Source organism: Triturus cristatus, chromosome 4_1, assembly GCF_964204655.1.
Source record: "Triturus cristatus chromosome 4_1, aTriCri1.1, whole genome shotgun sequence".
In the NCBI taxonomy this organism is placed as follows: domain Eukaryota; kingdom Metazoa; phylum Chordata; class Amphibia; order Caudata; family Salamandridae; genus Triturus; species Triturus cristatus.
The window spans coordinates 169,800,438-169,816,608 of NC_140585.1; the positions used below are offsets into that span (position 1 = coordinate 169,800,438).

The window sequence follows — 16,171 nt, forward strand, 5'->3', positions numbered from 1 at the left end:
CCTGCTGCATCTTCAAAGATATAATCTAGAATACACATCAGTTAGATTACATCTCGCTGCCATTGTACCTTACCTACAAAATAGACAACATCTGTCATTGTTCAAGGTTCCTGCCATTAAAGCATTTATGGAAGGCCTCAAAAGAATAATTCCTCCAAGGCTACCTCCCTCCCCAGTGTGGAATTTAAACATCGTCCTAACAAGATTAATGGTTCCTCCATTCGAACCTCTGCATAAATGCGAGCTACAATTTCTTACATGGAAAGTCACTTTCCTTGTGGCCATTACATCTCTTAGAAGAGTTAGTGAGCTACAGGCACTAACTATTCAAGAACCATTTTACAGCTCCATCATAACAGTGGTTCTCAGGACAAATGCCAAATTCCTTCCTAAAGTTATTTCTCCCTTCCATCTCAACCAATCTGTTGAGTTGCCAGTGTTCTTCTCGCAACCACAAACAGTAGCAGAAAGCTCTTCATACACTAGAGGTGAAAAGAGCACTCCTTTACTATTTTGACCGAACAAAACCTGTTTGCAAACAAAACAACTTTTTGTATCCTTCTCACCACCACATAAAGGCAATCCCATATCAAAGTCTGGGATTGCAAGGTGGATTGTCAAATTTATACAAATTTGCTATCACAAAGCAAAACGTACACTGTCTATTTCCCCCTAAAGCCCGCTCTACCTGAAAGATAGGGGCTTCAATGGCATTTTTAGGGAACATTCCCTTAGATGACATCTGCAAAGCAGCTACATGGTCTCCACCGCACAAATTCACAAAACACTATTGTGTAGATGTGCAGGCAAAACAACAAACTAGTGTGGGCCAAGCTGTACTCAAATCGTTGTTTCAAACTACTGCAACAGATAGCGGTGGTCGCCGCTAAGGAGGAGTACTGCTATGCAATCTATGCACAGTGTGATCTGCTGCTCATATGCCTCGAACGGAAAATGCTACTTACCAGTATGCATCTGTTCTTGGCATGTAGAGCTGCAGATTCACACAAGAATACCCACCCATCCACCTACCTTTATCTGTTCCAGTATTCTCTTAATTAGATACAACATACATGGACATCTATTTCTCACAAAACTCCATCATTGCCCTTCTTGGCGATAAAACAATCTGACAATGGAGTTGATGCCCATGCGCACTATTGTCCAAAGGAGGAGTCACCTATCTCGTGACTTCCAAAGACTTCTTCCAAGACAACAACAAAGTGCAACACCCGGGCCCAACACCAGATGGCGATCTATGCACAGTGTGTGAATCTGCAGCTCTACATGCCAAGAACAGACGCATACTGGTAAGTAGCATTTTCCTTCTCCGTCCACCCACTCCTAAACAATCGAATGCTTTGGCACCACCTCTGCCTTCTGGCCAAGGTCTGAACCGAAACGATTATTTCTGACGCTCTGCCTCCCGGTTCGGCACCGAAACATGACGTCCAGCCTTCCGGTTCCAAGCACACAGTCGGTCCGGAGCCGAAACCCTCCACACCGAAAAAGAAACAGCCTTCGGAGCCGAAACCCTTGCGGCCTGTGCACAGCAGGGACCACGCAAACACAGCCCCGCTCCTGCGCCTAGTCGCCCGTCTCTTCCTAGGCGCCGCAACGACTCCAGGATTGTTTGTCCGGGGGAGGCTTCATGCCTCGCCGATCACTCCCGGAGAGAATTCTGTGGCTAGACCCCCTCCGAGTGCTGGGGAATCGCCCAGCTCTGCCTTGCGGAGAGACGGAAGAACGCGTCCTACTGCTCCTCCATCTTGTCCACGCCCCCCATAACGAACAAATTTCACTCCTCATTGTAAGAAGCTGGCTCTGTATATACTATACCAAAGTGAGGTATAGTGTGCACAGAGTCCAGTGGATCCCCAAAGGTAAGCAGCGGTAAAGTTAGATAGCACCTCACTCTCTATTTGTGGTAGTGTGGTCGAGCAGTAAGGCAGTATCAGAGGACAGTGTTAATTCATTTGCTGACTGAGTGTGTACAACAAATGCTTCACACACTCAGACTGAACTTCAGACCAATTGTTTTTGTATAAAATGCAATAGGGTAAAAAATAAATACAGTAGTAATACGATTGAAATACAGTTTGAATGATAATTGTATATGCACTTTGGTCTGATTTACAGTATGGATGCAGAGAAATGCAATACTTACTAAATGCAGTACATAGACTTGAATAGGCTGTTTCGTAAAATGGCTGGTAAGTAACTTCTGAGATTACTAGGCTAACACAGAGTAGTATACCTAGATACTACTCTGGGACATTTTCTGAAAACAGGTAAGTAAAATCTTTTTTGTTAGATTTTGCAATTTTTAAGAATTCCTTTAGTTTCTCAAACTCCACACTTAAAAAACTTTCACAGAAAAACAGTCAATGGTATCCTATGGAGGAAAATAGTGTTATCGGTTTTGAGGTAAGTATTTGGTAGTGGGAGTTGAGGTTCTGGGGTTAGACTCGGGGGTCCCCCAGGGTCAAGGATGTACTCTAGTTAGACCCTCGGGTGGCAGGTGCAGAGTGCTGAAGCCCAATGTTATCCAATGGGGAATAGGAGGTCTCCAGTTTGTGGCTGCTGGCAAGCAGACCACTTGGTTGCGAGTGCAACGCTCCTGGACTTCAGCTCAGGGAAAATGGGGAAACAAAGTAGCACCAAAGGTGCACCCTCAGCTGCACTAGGGCGGCCGGGTGCAGGGTTCTGTTTTGACGTCGGGCACCCTGTTTTCAATGAGGGAACTTCGGTTTGCAAAGGCACTGCAGGCTTGGGGACGAAGGTCTTCTGGAAGCGACCACCACTTCGAGAGGTAAGTTGGGAAGTTAGGGGTTGGTTACGCACTATCGGTTTGGGCACCCAAGCCCTTGGGGCGTCTGGTGCAGTGGTGCCTTTTGGGGTCGGATCTTCTTACCGGCTCCTGGTCGCGGTTGGGGGGGACCTTCTGGATTTAGGCTGCAGGCATCGGCTGAAGGCTTGAGGCAGGTCAGGGGCTACCAGCCTATCGAGACAGGCTGGTAGGGCTGGGGCTAAGTCAGTGGGCGTCTTCCTCTTATTAGATGCTGCACAGCTGTTTGGTCGTCCTTCTTCTTCTTCGTGTAGTTTCTTCTTGTCTGAGGAAGCCATGTTCAGGAGTGCCCCTAAATACTAGATTTAGGGGTGTTAAAGGTAGGTAAAAGGCAGGGGTACCTTCCCTAGGGTGGGTACACCCTCTATGCCACCCTCTAGTAGGAGGGGGGCATGAGCCTGTTCCTGGTTGACCGAGTCCCCCTATCTGCGAGATGGCAGGGACTAGGAGTTGTTCTTCACCGCCTCCCCCACCTGAGGGATGGAGTTGGCAGAGGTGTGCACAACTCTCTCCTTCTCTTGTTTTTCCTGCCGGTTCTCCCGCCCAAAGTGGGGGTCAGAACCAGTGGGGACCAGTTGCTGAAAACAGCAAGTGGCCTGGGGAAGCTCACAAAGGCGGCAAGCCTTTAAAGCTTCCTTTTCGTGAACTTGGGGAAGGAGGCTTGGCACCTCGTCCCAGGATGTGCATTGTTTCAGGCCCCAGAGAGCAGCAGGCCCTCGACCCAGGGGTCCAGAAACATGTCTGGTGGTGGCAGCCGAAAGCAGCCACTCAGCCTGGACACTAGTGATGGGTTAGCTTTCAGGGGGCATCTCTAAGATGCCCTCTGTGTGCATTTTTCATTAAATCCCACACTGGCATCAGTGTGGATTTAATGTGCTGAGAAGTTTGATACCAAACTTAAAAGTTTTCATTGTAGCCATTATGGTGCTGTGGAGTTTTTAATGGCAAACTACCAGCACCATATACTCTTAATGGCAGCACTGCACTTAAATGTCTAAAAATGGACTTAGACACTATAGGGGTACAAGGCTCATGCACCTGTACCCTCACCGCTAGTTTAGTGCACCCAGCTAGAGGGCTGACTGATCTATGCCAGGGCAGTGGGTTGTAGGCATGGTACACAGAGATGTGTGCCATGTCAACTCTTCGCTTTGTTCTGCACCAAAACACGCAGCCTTCAAAGGGTGTGTGTGTGTGTGTGTGTGTGTGTGTGTGTGTGTGTGTGTCTGTCTCAATAAGTGCTGCAGCCCTTAGATGCCTTCTCTGGTCACAGTGCCTTGGGTACCTGTGGAACTATTTACATGGGGCTGACCTATGGCCAGAGATGCCAATTGGGTTTAGGCTTCAATTTAGTTTTAGGGAAAGAACATTGGCCCTGGGTACCTGATTAGCAGGACCCCCCGGGCACACTCAGTCAAAGCACATCAGCAATTCAGCAAAAAGTGGGCTCAACCATGTAGAAGGAGGGCACTTTCTCACCCATCCCCCTCCCTCCCCCCCCCCACCCCCCCCCCCCCCCAAATGAAAGGATGAGACTAAACTTTCCCTAGAGAGTCTTCATTTTCTATGGGGAAGAACCAGGTTTGAGGGGGAGACGGGCCGGTAGGGCTGGGGCCAAGTCAGTGGGCGTCTTTCTCTTATTAGCTACTGCACGGCTGTTCGGTCCTTCTTGTAGTTTCTTCTTGCCTGAGGAAGCAAGGATGAGGGATGTCCCTAAATACTAGATGTAGGGGCATTTCCGGTAGGTAAAAGGCAGGGACCAATGGGTCCCTTCCCTTAGATTCTCTGGTCACAGTGCCCTGGGTACCGGTTGGTACCATTTGCCAGGGGCAGACCTGTGGCCAGAGATGCCAATTGGGTTTAGGCTTCAATGCAGTTTAAGGGAAAGAACATAGGCCCTGGGTACCCGATTAGCAGGACCCCCCGGGCACACTCAGTCAAAGCACATCAGCAATTCAGCAAAAAGTGGGGGCAACCATGCAGGAGAAGGGCACTTTCTCACACTCATTATCTACTATTATTTCTCCTTCATGGTCCACCGCAACAATAATCCCCATATTTAAAAAGGGTGATCGTATGTCACCCAATTGCTATCGACCTATTTCCCTCATCGGTAGCACGATTAAAATCGGGAGAGCCATTTATGACCTTTTGGTCGAGTGGACAGTTGATAAGGACATACTTTCCCCTTTTCAATTTGGATTTCGGCCAAAATCAGAAACCACCAAAAAATGCCTGAATCTGGCCCTGAAAATTTCCAAATGTACGAAAGCCAAGCGTTCCCCTATTTATTTAGCTTTTATGTACCTATCCACCGCCTTCGATTCAGTAAACAGAACAAAACTCTTGTTAGTGTTGCTGGACCAAGGCGTGGAATCTCCCCCCCCCCCCCCCCCCCCCCCCCCTCTATTCTGCTGAATTTTAATTTGTGCCTGCATTCTGATCTTACAGCCCGGGTTCGTATAAATTATTTCGAGGAGCTTTCTTCTATAATCTCTCTTAAGACTGGCGTGAGACGGGGTTGTATTCTGGCACCCTTATTGTTTATTTGATATATTAACGGACTAACACCATTCTTTTCTTCCCACACAGACATCCCTAGAATCGCAGGTTCTCCTATTCCTGCCTTATTATATGCTGACTTTGCAGTACTGTTAGCCCTCACCCCAAAAGCACTGAGACATCAGGTGGATTGCTTTGCTTCCTTTATGCGCAATATTTAAATACCAATTACTCTACATCGCATATTATGTCTTGTGGCCCGGGTAAATTAAGGTTAAAGAAAATCAGTATTAATAGGCACGCTTTGACGACTGTATATGACTTTCGTTATTTAGGACTACATTTTCATTCAACCGGGTCATGGAACCCCCATCATGCACAGGTCAGTTTAAAACTAAACAGAACTGCGGGTGCAATCTGTAACCTTGTTAGACCGAAAATAAGAGGGTCCGTGTTTCCTCCTTTGAAAGTCTATAATTTACGAAGCATTAGTGCAGCTACCTATGGGGCTGGAGTATGGGATTTCAGCAAATGCGGTTCCCTCCAGACAGAGGAAAAACATTTCTTACGACGGCTCTTTGGTACCCCATCGTCCACCCCCAGTCTTATTACTCACCTCGAATTAAATCAGGGTTTTATTGAGGACAAGATCCAACTGGGGCCCCTTTAATTATGGGTCTGCGTATGGTTGAGCCCCGACGCTAAACACGCCAGGGTTATTATATCTGACTGTATGACAATGGATAGGACCTGCTCTATACCCTGGTTGAGCTACAAACAGGGCATTTTTTTGAGCCATCAATATAGTCTGGTGGTTTACCGAACCCAGTCGCATCCCCAACAAGTATTTGCAATGCAATAGGTCTCGCATTTGCAAGACTTTGAGCTACTGGCATTGTGAATGACAAACATTTTATCTATGTTTTGGTTTTGAAAACATAAATAAAAGTCATTGTCATTTACAATGCCAATAGCTTAAAATTTCGCAAATGCAAGACCTATTGCATTACTTATTACATGCAATATTTCTAGTAATATCAGGGAAATCGACAGTAAAAACTGGCCCACCTACCAGGCCCAGAAATTGCCCAAACGCGGCCTACATTCTCACTTTTCATATCAGCCATCCCTTCTGGCACTGCCTGATTGCCCTGTAAGCCAGTTCCACCCTGGTTTTAACGAAAGGTATTTAACCAAAACCAGCGGTGAGGGTTAAATGTGTGAGCTATGGTAAATGTGCATTGAAGCGCCCACATGCCTCTCCGTGTTAGGCGGTAATAGTTAAATGGATTCTGTGAGGCAGTAAAGGTGATTTTCTCACATCAATGTCGCTATACTGTGGTAAAAAACCCTGAACATTATCCTTTTAACTTTTGTTTATTACGACTGTGCACGCACACATAAGTCTCCGCTCCATCCCACTCCTCCCCCTGTGCTCCATTAAGATTCCTCACCCAGAGCGCTCCTTTAATTAAGAGTAATTGTAGTGCAAGGATTAGGTGGAGGCATGGGTGTCCACTGAACAGCCCTCTTTATTGTGGAAACGGCCCGAGGAAAGTGGGACCCCAGACTGCGCTTTCACTTTCGGTTTAACCGCCTCTCCGGTTGCACGGCCCCGATTCAAGGGGGCCGCTGACACCGCTTTTAACTCAAATGAACGGTTCAGGTCAGGGTCTTAACGTCTGCTCTGCCGCCTTATAATTTATTGTTCTTTCATGTCACCTTAAAGATAATTACTATTTATATATCACGCATAACGAGCCGAGATGTGGATCCGATGCACAAGCATATTTTTTAAACTAATTCTTTAATGTCATCGCCACAACATTGTATTTGGTTAATTAAATAATCCTACATGTTGGTATACACGCATCACTGTTTATGATAAAGGTTTTTATGGTACGTCGGTGGCTTTTCACTTCAAACTGATGTTTACTGCATGTGGCGGGACCGCATTCTGCATGATCGTGCATGAAACCGCATTGTCTGCCTTAGCGAAGTGCTGGGGGCATGCATGGGGTGCACATCACACTCCGTTGCTCTTGCACGTTTCACGAATCACGGCTCCGACCGGAAGCAAACGTTCTACATCCTTGTGCCACTCGTGTCCCGATAATACACCCGTTTAAAGGGTAATATAGGAGTATGTACTGGAACAAAACATTCAGCGGTAAAATTAGCTGGACGGAAGGATTAGTGGCCAACATGTAATTGTGGCGAACGTGTGATTAATTCAAATGCAAGAGTCTGTTGGGTAAAATGAACAAGCACCTAGGGTAAATACAGTCATGTTCATTTTCAAGAATATACATGCTAACGTGCATGTGCAGGCAAATGTGGTTAATCTGTTATCCTTTTGTGAAAAGTAAAATTATCTTGTGCCTCATGTATGTTCTCTCCAATTCACATGTGTATTGGGGACTGGAGAACATAAATCTGTGTGACGGGTTATTCAGGCATGTCTGCTAATATGTACGTGTGTTTACTGGGAATAAGGCTGTGTGTGCTAAAATAATAATACATGTATCAGTGAGGCATGAGTGCGGTGGAAGTTTATTAGAGGAGTGGATGTGTCCTAACGCGCAGGGCTGTCAACTTTGAAGCTGGAGAACCAGGTTCGAGCTTCGGCTCAACACCCTGTGATTCTGGGCAAATCACTTTATCACCATGTGCCTAACAAAAAAATAATGCGTCCTTGTATAATATACCTTGTTTCTCATTTAAAACGCTCCAATACCTTCGGGTCGAATTTGCGCTATATTAAAAATATATATGTTCGTATGTAATACATAGATGACCTATTGATAATATGTGTGTGTTCTAGGCGCTACAAGCATGTGCGCATTGGATAATGCGCGAGTGTAGGTATGGGGAAAATCTATCCACTCGGTGCTCATGAGAGGCTGGAGTTCAGCCTTGTGGCAGCGGCAAATGAAAAAAACAAGCCGCAGCCAGGGCACGGGGGGGGAAGGGGAGGCAAGACCCCCAGCAGGAACAATAGAAGCGGAGCAGCAAACATGGTAACCCGACAAAGGAGGGCATGATGCAGCAGGGAGTGCTGCAGGAAGCAGCCTACCCGTCACCAGGGACTACTAGATCTAGGAAGGGATCCCTCAACTCCACGGAGACTGCCTGCCCCACCCCTCCACTGTCACGGCTGAAGACTGCTCCAGGAAGGGAGACGTGGAGGGGCCCCGAGACTGGCTCAAGCCTCGTCCCCCAGAAGCCGATGGGCTCGAACACGCCCCTCGTTTTCCGGAGCTCTGAACATGTAGTATCCCTGGGCACACATAGGTGCCTGGAGGGAGGAACAAAGAATGTTGGGGGCACGAGGGGCACCAATCTCCACTCCACGGGAGACCAATGTCCGCGTCTCAAAGTAGGCAGCGTGAAAAGCCAGATAAACGGAACACGCGGCCATCATAAAACAAGCCATCTATACGTTGGACGGCCCCGGGGTCCATAAACAAGCTGTCGCCATTGTGAAAAAAAAATAATGCCTACTGACTAATTAAGGAGACAGTGTAACGCCGCAAGTGAAACATCCAGTCCGAATGGGCCGTCCCGAAAGGAGACAGGGCGGTAACAAAGAAGCCTCATTTTTAATCGGAGGCCACTGTTTAGCATAAATGATGACGACAGCCAATCAAAAAGATGGGCGAGGCTTCAACTCTACTTCAGAAATATCCCGATTACAAGAAGCCTCGGTGAGCGAGCAGCGCATGCCAAGAAAGCTAGATGGTTCACCACCGAACTTCGAGAGTCCAGACGCACTTGCCGCCACTTCGAAAAGGCCTGGAGGAACACCAAATCCACAGAATCCCACAACAACTTCAGAGCCGCCACCAACACCCACCACCAACTCATCAGAAAAACGAAGAAAAAAGCGATTGAAGACAGAATCTCCACTCATGCACACAACAGCAAAGAACTCTTCAACATCATCAAGGAGTTCGCCCAACCCACCAGCGAGTCCACCAACATCCCTCCAGCACAAGACCTCTGCGACAAACTCGGCACCTTTTTCCACCACAAAATCAAGAGCATCTACGACAACTTCGAAGACAACCAACTCACTGAACCCTCACCAACCACCCCCGACACCCTGAATCCAGCGATCGACAACTGGACAGCCCTCACCACCGAGACACTGAAGACGATGAAGTCAATCCACTCCGGGGCCCCCACGGACCCCTGCCTACACCACATTTTCAACAGAGCCACCAACACCATCGCACCCATGCTCTGCCACACCGTCAACCGCCTCATTCCCTGCCGACTGTAAACACGCTGAGATCAACCCACTCCTGAAGAAACCCTCGGCGGACCCCACCGACCTCAAACTACAAACCCATCTCCTTGCTCCCGCTCCCAGCGAAAGTCATCGAGAAAGCCATCAACAGCCAACTCGCCACATTCATCGAAGAGCACAATATCCTAGACTCCTCCCAATCCGGCTTCAGAAAAAAACACAGTAGGGAAACCGCCCTCCTCGCCGCAACAGACGACATCCGTACCTTATCTGACAAAGGAGAAACGGCAGCCCTCATCCTCCTCGACCTCTCAGCGGCGTTCAACACAGTCTCTCACCGCACCCTAATACGCAGACTTCATGCCGCAGGGATCCAAGACAAGGCCCTCGACTGGATCCGCTCCTTCCTCTCTGGCAGAACGCAACACCCCTCCCCCCCCCCCCCCCCTTTCCTCTCAGACCCTACACCTACCACCTGCGGAGCCTACGCTCTTCAACGTCTACATGGCTCCGCTCGCCCCCATCGTCAGAACCTACGGACTCAACATTGTGTCATATGCAGACGACACCTAACTCATCCTCTCCCTATCCAACGAACCCAACACCGTCCAACACAACTTTCGAGAAGGCATGGAAGCCGTCGCCAAATGGATGAAAAATAGCTGCCTACAACTAAACACCAACAAAACTGAAGTGCTCATCATGGGCCCAAACCCAGACGCCTGGAACGACACCTAGTGGCCCCCTGCCCTCGGAAACCCGCCCACCCCCATGGACCACGCATGCAACCTGGGAATCATCCTGGACTCCGAGCTCAAAATAGACCGCCAGATCAACTCCATCTCGTCCTCCTGCTTCCACACTCTCTGCCTCCTACATAAGACCTTCAAATGGATCCCCCTCGAACACAGAAAGACCGTCACTCATACCCTGCTCACCAGCAGGCTCGACTACAGCAACGCACTCTATGCCGGAATAAACAAAAACCTCACCTGCAAGCTACAGATCATCCAAAACACCGCCACAAGGCTGGTCCTCAAACTGGCAAGACACTGCCATATCTCCCATCACCTGCGCACACTCCACTGGCTCCCCATCGAAGCTAGAGTCACCTTCAAGATGCTAACCCACGCTCACAAGGCCCTCCACGACACCGGACCAGCACACCTGACTAGCCAACTCAAATTCCACGCATCCCAAAGGACCCTACGATCAGCCCAGCACTCCAACGCCGTGGTCCCCCGCGCCAGAAAGACCAGATCGGGAGGCCGTTCTTTCTACTTCCGCGCAGCCAGAGCCTGGAACGACCTTCCGCTCCACCTCAGGCAGATAACATCGTTCCCCATCTTCGCAAGAAACCTCAAGACCTGGCTCATCGACAGACCCCCTCCTTGATAGACTGGAACCTGCGAACCCCTCTTGACCCCCCCACACACCCCAACGCCTTGAGACCCTTACGGGTGTGTAGTCGCGCTTAACAAACACCTGATTTGATTTGATGCGCCCTGCAACGCAGGTCTGCGAGACCTAAAAACGCACCACTGTGCAAACATGAGGCTGAAACACGAATTGCCTAAACCCTCGGTGTTGCACCTTTTATAGCATTTTATACACACACGTTTCCCCACTGTACTTGTCGATGAAATTGTCAAGATGGGAGCGGTCCCTTCCTTTCCTCTTAAGAGCAGGGACGATTTATTGGTCTTTTTTCTTTAACCATTTTTCTGATTCCGAGGGGAACTTAGTTTCCTCATTCCCCTGCGATAATCATTCAGTGCAATCATAAATGCACATTATGTTTTCCTGTAATTTACACAGCTTTGTACGAAGGCACTTTTTGAGACCTTTACTAAGAAGGCTTGGCCTACGCTGCTGTAGACCAGCTCTCCTCCATTTACAATCTGTGTTCTCCCAAAATTATCATGATCGTCTGCACTTTTATGAAAGCAGCACTTAGGGCTAGACACACTATGCTGGGCTAGTTTGTTAGAATTGCTTTGAATAGTGTGCTTTTTCATATAGATTAGGCAAAGATACTGCTTATCAATGGGGGATATTGGGAGTGCACGATGGACCAGATTTTGAGGTTTTTGTCTTCTATCTGTCTCCCCTTTACATGCTTCAAATGCAGTTCCTGACAACTATATTATACCACACATTGAAACCTGACTTTTAATTAGTATCCCCTTGCTCATCCAAATTATGGATATCTGGCACATTTCTCGATGTGTTCATAAAATTAGTTATTTTTACACCCTAATTTTTAACTAGTTTTTACTGTAAAATTATTTTAATTTCTTTAGTGCTTACAGCCATGTGTAATATTTTCCATGTACTTTTATGGTCTATCGTTTTTAGATCGAGTAAAGTTATGGTGAATTGCAGTGCCTCTTCTGTTGATAATTGAACATATAGAATGGAGGGGCTTTGATTATCTTTAGAATAGAGAGGACAGTATGCACTGTTTTAATAGTTCATTGCAGAATATAAATGCTTGTGCTCTGTCAACGAAGGAATATTGATTTAGACCTTAATCTGATGTCTGACCTTTTTCTTCAGCTACTTATCTCTTGTTATTGCTACTAATGCTAAGCCATTGATTATACTTGTAACACTTTTGTAGTTGATTATCTTTAAATTAACTGTTTACAGATATAATTGGGTTTAATAAGACTATTTACTTGTGTTAATTATCTAATTGCCATTTTCCGATTTTAGAAAGAAACCTCCTATTCAGTATGTGCGATGTGAAATGGAAGGCTGTGGCACTGTACTCGCTCATCCACGCTATCTGCAGGTAAGTGAATTCATGTTGTGCACTTTTTCAGTATTACACCATACACAAGTAGCGGATTGCTCACATCGCTCACCAGTATGCCCTACAATCCGTATTTATTTTTGGTGGCCAGTCATGGCTGAAGAGGAGGTTTGTTAAACCGGATTCCCACCATTTGCTAAAGAGGAATAGTCTTCTAAATATGGGTAAACTCAGTCACACCTGTATGTGACTAATCAATTTGCATTTCATAAAAAAAAGTCTCAAACTGCTAAACGATTCTTAGATTCCCTTTTATTATTTTAATTTGGGCTTGGTGTTCTTCATCCCCAGCGGCTGCATGGATTCTGCTCCCAATTCTTAACAACGTCTGTATGCTTTTCTGGCCCATACAATGTTCTATATAGGTTTCTCTTTACTGCTTGGTTTTAAACCTCCCTGGAGCCTGTTACCATTTAGAGCATCTTAAAATCTTTACATTCAAAGCTTCAAAAAAGGAGTGTCACCAGAAAGAGCACCGGCTTATTTTGTGCTGCAAATGACCTCATGTAAGCGATCTGTTAGCATATTGAATGCATAACCGAGAGACAAAAAATGTATAACCCAAAAGAGTCGTCCTAGGTTTGAGTAGTGCAATTTACTTGAGGCAGTAAGCAGCTATGCACAACCAGTGTGGAGCTGAAAGCATCAGTTCACTTGATCATGTTAATGCATGACCCTGAAAAAGTGAGCAAGTCTGAAAGGCTCAGTCCTGGGAAAAGTTGACAGCTGCATAGGTTAAATGTCTGAATTCTCCGAACCTCAGAGGGCATTGTCTTCCTCAACAGACATGCCTTAAAGAATTGCAGCTCCATGGCATCCCTGTTTTGCTGTTTGCCTAGTGTGTTGCAGGAGATTAGACTTATACAAGCTGTCTTGAACCGCATTTCAATAAGGCCTTTTAGAGGAAATTGGTTCTTAGGAAACCTATTAAAAAGACCCAGGAAAAGGTAGGTGATGTTCAAGTCACTCTTTAATATGGCCTCCACTCAGTAACCTCTAACACATTGCGCTGCAGGGCCAGCAACACCAACTCTGCCAGTCAGGCTGCCTTGTCAACATTCTAAGGCAGCCTCTGGCTAAACTGTAGGAACATTCCAAAGGGTAAGAAAAGGAAGGGGGGGTGGAAGGGAAAGCGGGAGAGACCACAGAAGAGAAATGGCATATAATAAAGCAGGCCAAGAAAAGAGGGAATTATAACACCCCCCCCCCCCCCCCATAAAACAATATAAAAGAGAGGTATAACGTTTTTGCATAATCAAGTCTTTATGCCATTTGGGTGAAACAGTAGGTCTTCTGGTACTGCTCCTGGGATGCGTGGCAGGGTCTTCAGGCCCCCCTGGTGACAGTGAGTCTTCATGAGCGATGTCCTCTGTGTTTGGGCATTTAGGCAAGCTGTCCATCCTCCAACAGTGTTGTTTTTGATGTTCACTATTCTTCTGGGTTCAAAGAACTTAGATTCATGATCCCCCGTGAATGTGGGTTTTTTCACAGCCACCCAATCGCCTGCCGACTACTCTCGATTCTTAGTTCCATGCTTTTGATCGTATCGGACTTTGTAGTTGGCTTGACGGGAAGCTATTTTGGGTTTGACCTGGTCATAAGAGTGTTCTGTTAGCTCTCCACCCCCGATCCAGTTGAGGAAGAACTTTGTACTGGGTTTTCTTCTCCTGAGCGACGAGAATGGGGATATGCCAGTGACCAGGTTGGGGGTGGTGTGATATGCCCAGAGCATATCTTGAATAGAGCGTTCAACAGGTAGGTTGTTGCAAGCTGTATCTTCTCTTTTACCATTCTGTTTACTCTTTCGACTAAGCCGTTGGCTCGCGGACAGTACAGAGCAGTTTTCAGGTGGGTTATGGCTAAGCTGGTCGGGAAATTGGACTTGGCTGACGAGGTGAATTGTTATGTATAATAAGGGGGCACCCAATAATCCAACCGCATCTGGGTAACGTACTAGAAACAAAAAACAGGATGATGCGAAGGAATAGATCAAACAAAAGTCATTTTCAAAATATGAAGGACACCATAAATTATTCCTTCATAAAAACTTATTTATATGCAGAAATCAATCATCTGTCAATCTTATCATTGTTTGGACACAGTAATGTTTGGGAAAACTTTATCAATATGCCGAATACAATTTCACACATTCATTTTACATATAATTGAATGAACATCCGTCCATTATTCAAAACAAAAGAGAAGAAAAAATACAGACGTATACAACTATGGACTATACGTCCATTCCTTATGCCCCTACACAACTAATGGATGTTGTCTCTATTACTTACTTGACCCGATACACTGTTACCCAATAGATGTTGTTCCAGGAGTTATTTCCTTATATTCCCTAGTCCTGATGAGGCCCCCAAGCAAGTTGGGCTGAAACGCGTCGACTTTTGTTCAACATCAAGAGCCCCGGACAAATTCAAACTAGTGGTTCATTCGAGAGATACATAGTACTCATAAGTTGTGTCAGGGGTTTAATCATTTTTACCCCCGCAGTACTATCTAATGGGGCGACTTTGAAATAATGGCATGCTCATGATAATAGAGACAACATCCATTAGTTGTGTAGGGGCATAAGGAATGGACGTATAGTCCATAGTTGTATATGTCTGTATTTTTTCTTCTCTTTTGTTTTGAATAATGGACGGATGTTCATTCAATTATATGTGAAATTGTATTCGGCATATTGATAAAGTTTTCCCAAACATTACTGTGTCCAAACAATGATAAGATTGACAGATGATTGATTTCTGCATATAAATAAGTTTGTTGTGAAGGAATAATTTATGGTGTCCTTCATATTTTGAAAATGACTTTTGTTTGATCTATTCCTTCGCATCATCCTGTTTTTTGTGACGAGGTGAATTGGACACCATTGTCCGTGAACAGGGTTGCCGGAATGCCTTCGGTGACGAAGGTATCTCGTAGGAAGTTAATCAGGGACTCAGTAGTTATTTGGCGTACCCTTTTAATGACTACCCAATGAGAGTGAAAATCCGTCAGGACAAACGCAAATATCTTAGTGACACCTCTCTTATTGATCGGGCCGATGATGTCCAGAGCTAATTTTTCCCATGGTTTGTCCAGAATGGAAATAGGGGAAAGAGGTGTCTTTTGGGTGTGTTTAGTTTTGTCACTATTGGCGCATATGGTGCAGTTCTTGACTTTGGTCTCAACCATAGAGTCCATGTTGGGGAACCAATAATGCTCTCTGAGTCTATTTTTAGTAAGGCTTCTCCCTAGGTGACCCTCATGAACCACGTCTATTATTTTGTCCTTCAAACCTTCTGGAGGGATGATTTTGTTGTTTCTCCATATGTAATCATTGTTCAAGTTGATCTCATGTCTTATTTCCCAGAATTTGTCTAAGTCTTGGCTTACGCTTTTGCGTGAAGCAGAACATCATTGAAGGGTGTACTCTTTAAGACAGGAAAGTGTGGCATCTTGGGTCATACTCTCGATCCATTCATCTTGCTTTATTGTGGAGGAGTGAACCTGTAAGATGGGAAATTCAGATGTTTCAAAGTTTTCGGTTAGTTCTAATGGTGCCCTCGAAAGGAGTCAGCAGTGGTGTTGAGATCGCCCGCAACATATTCAAGTTTAAAAACAAAGCTTTCTAGGCCTAATACACATCTAGCTACTCTGGTTGTACTGTTGGCTAATCCTTTAGAGCTGAACATGTAGATGAGGGGCTTGTGATCGGTGCGAACAGTGAACTTTATCCCCCACAGGTAGAACTTGA

At 46.1% G+C, this 16,171-nt stretch overlaps 1 protein-coding gene across 4 annotated transcripts in view; it reads left to right on the top strand.

The window, feature by feature from the left end:
• Positions 1–16,171, top strand: part of ZFP91 (ZFP91 zinc finger protein, atypical E3 ubiquitin ligase) — a 284,968-nt gene that overhangs the window by 139,856 nt on the left and 128,941 nt on the right. For all 4 annotated transcript variants that reach the window (XM_085651803.1, XM_085651804.1, XM_085651806.1 and 1 more), the window contains one exon: positions 12,321–12,399. In XM_085651803.1, coding sequence (XP_085507929.1) covers positions 12,321–12,399 — 79 coding nt within the window. The remainder of the gene's footprint in view (positions 1–12,320; positions 12,400–16,171) is intronic.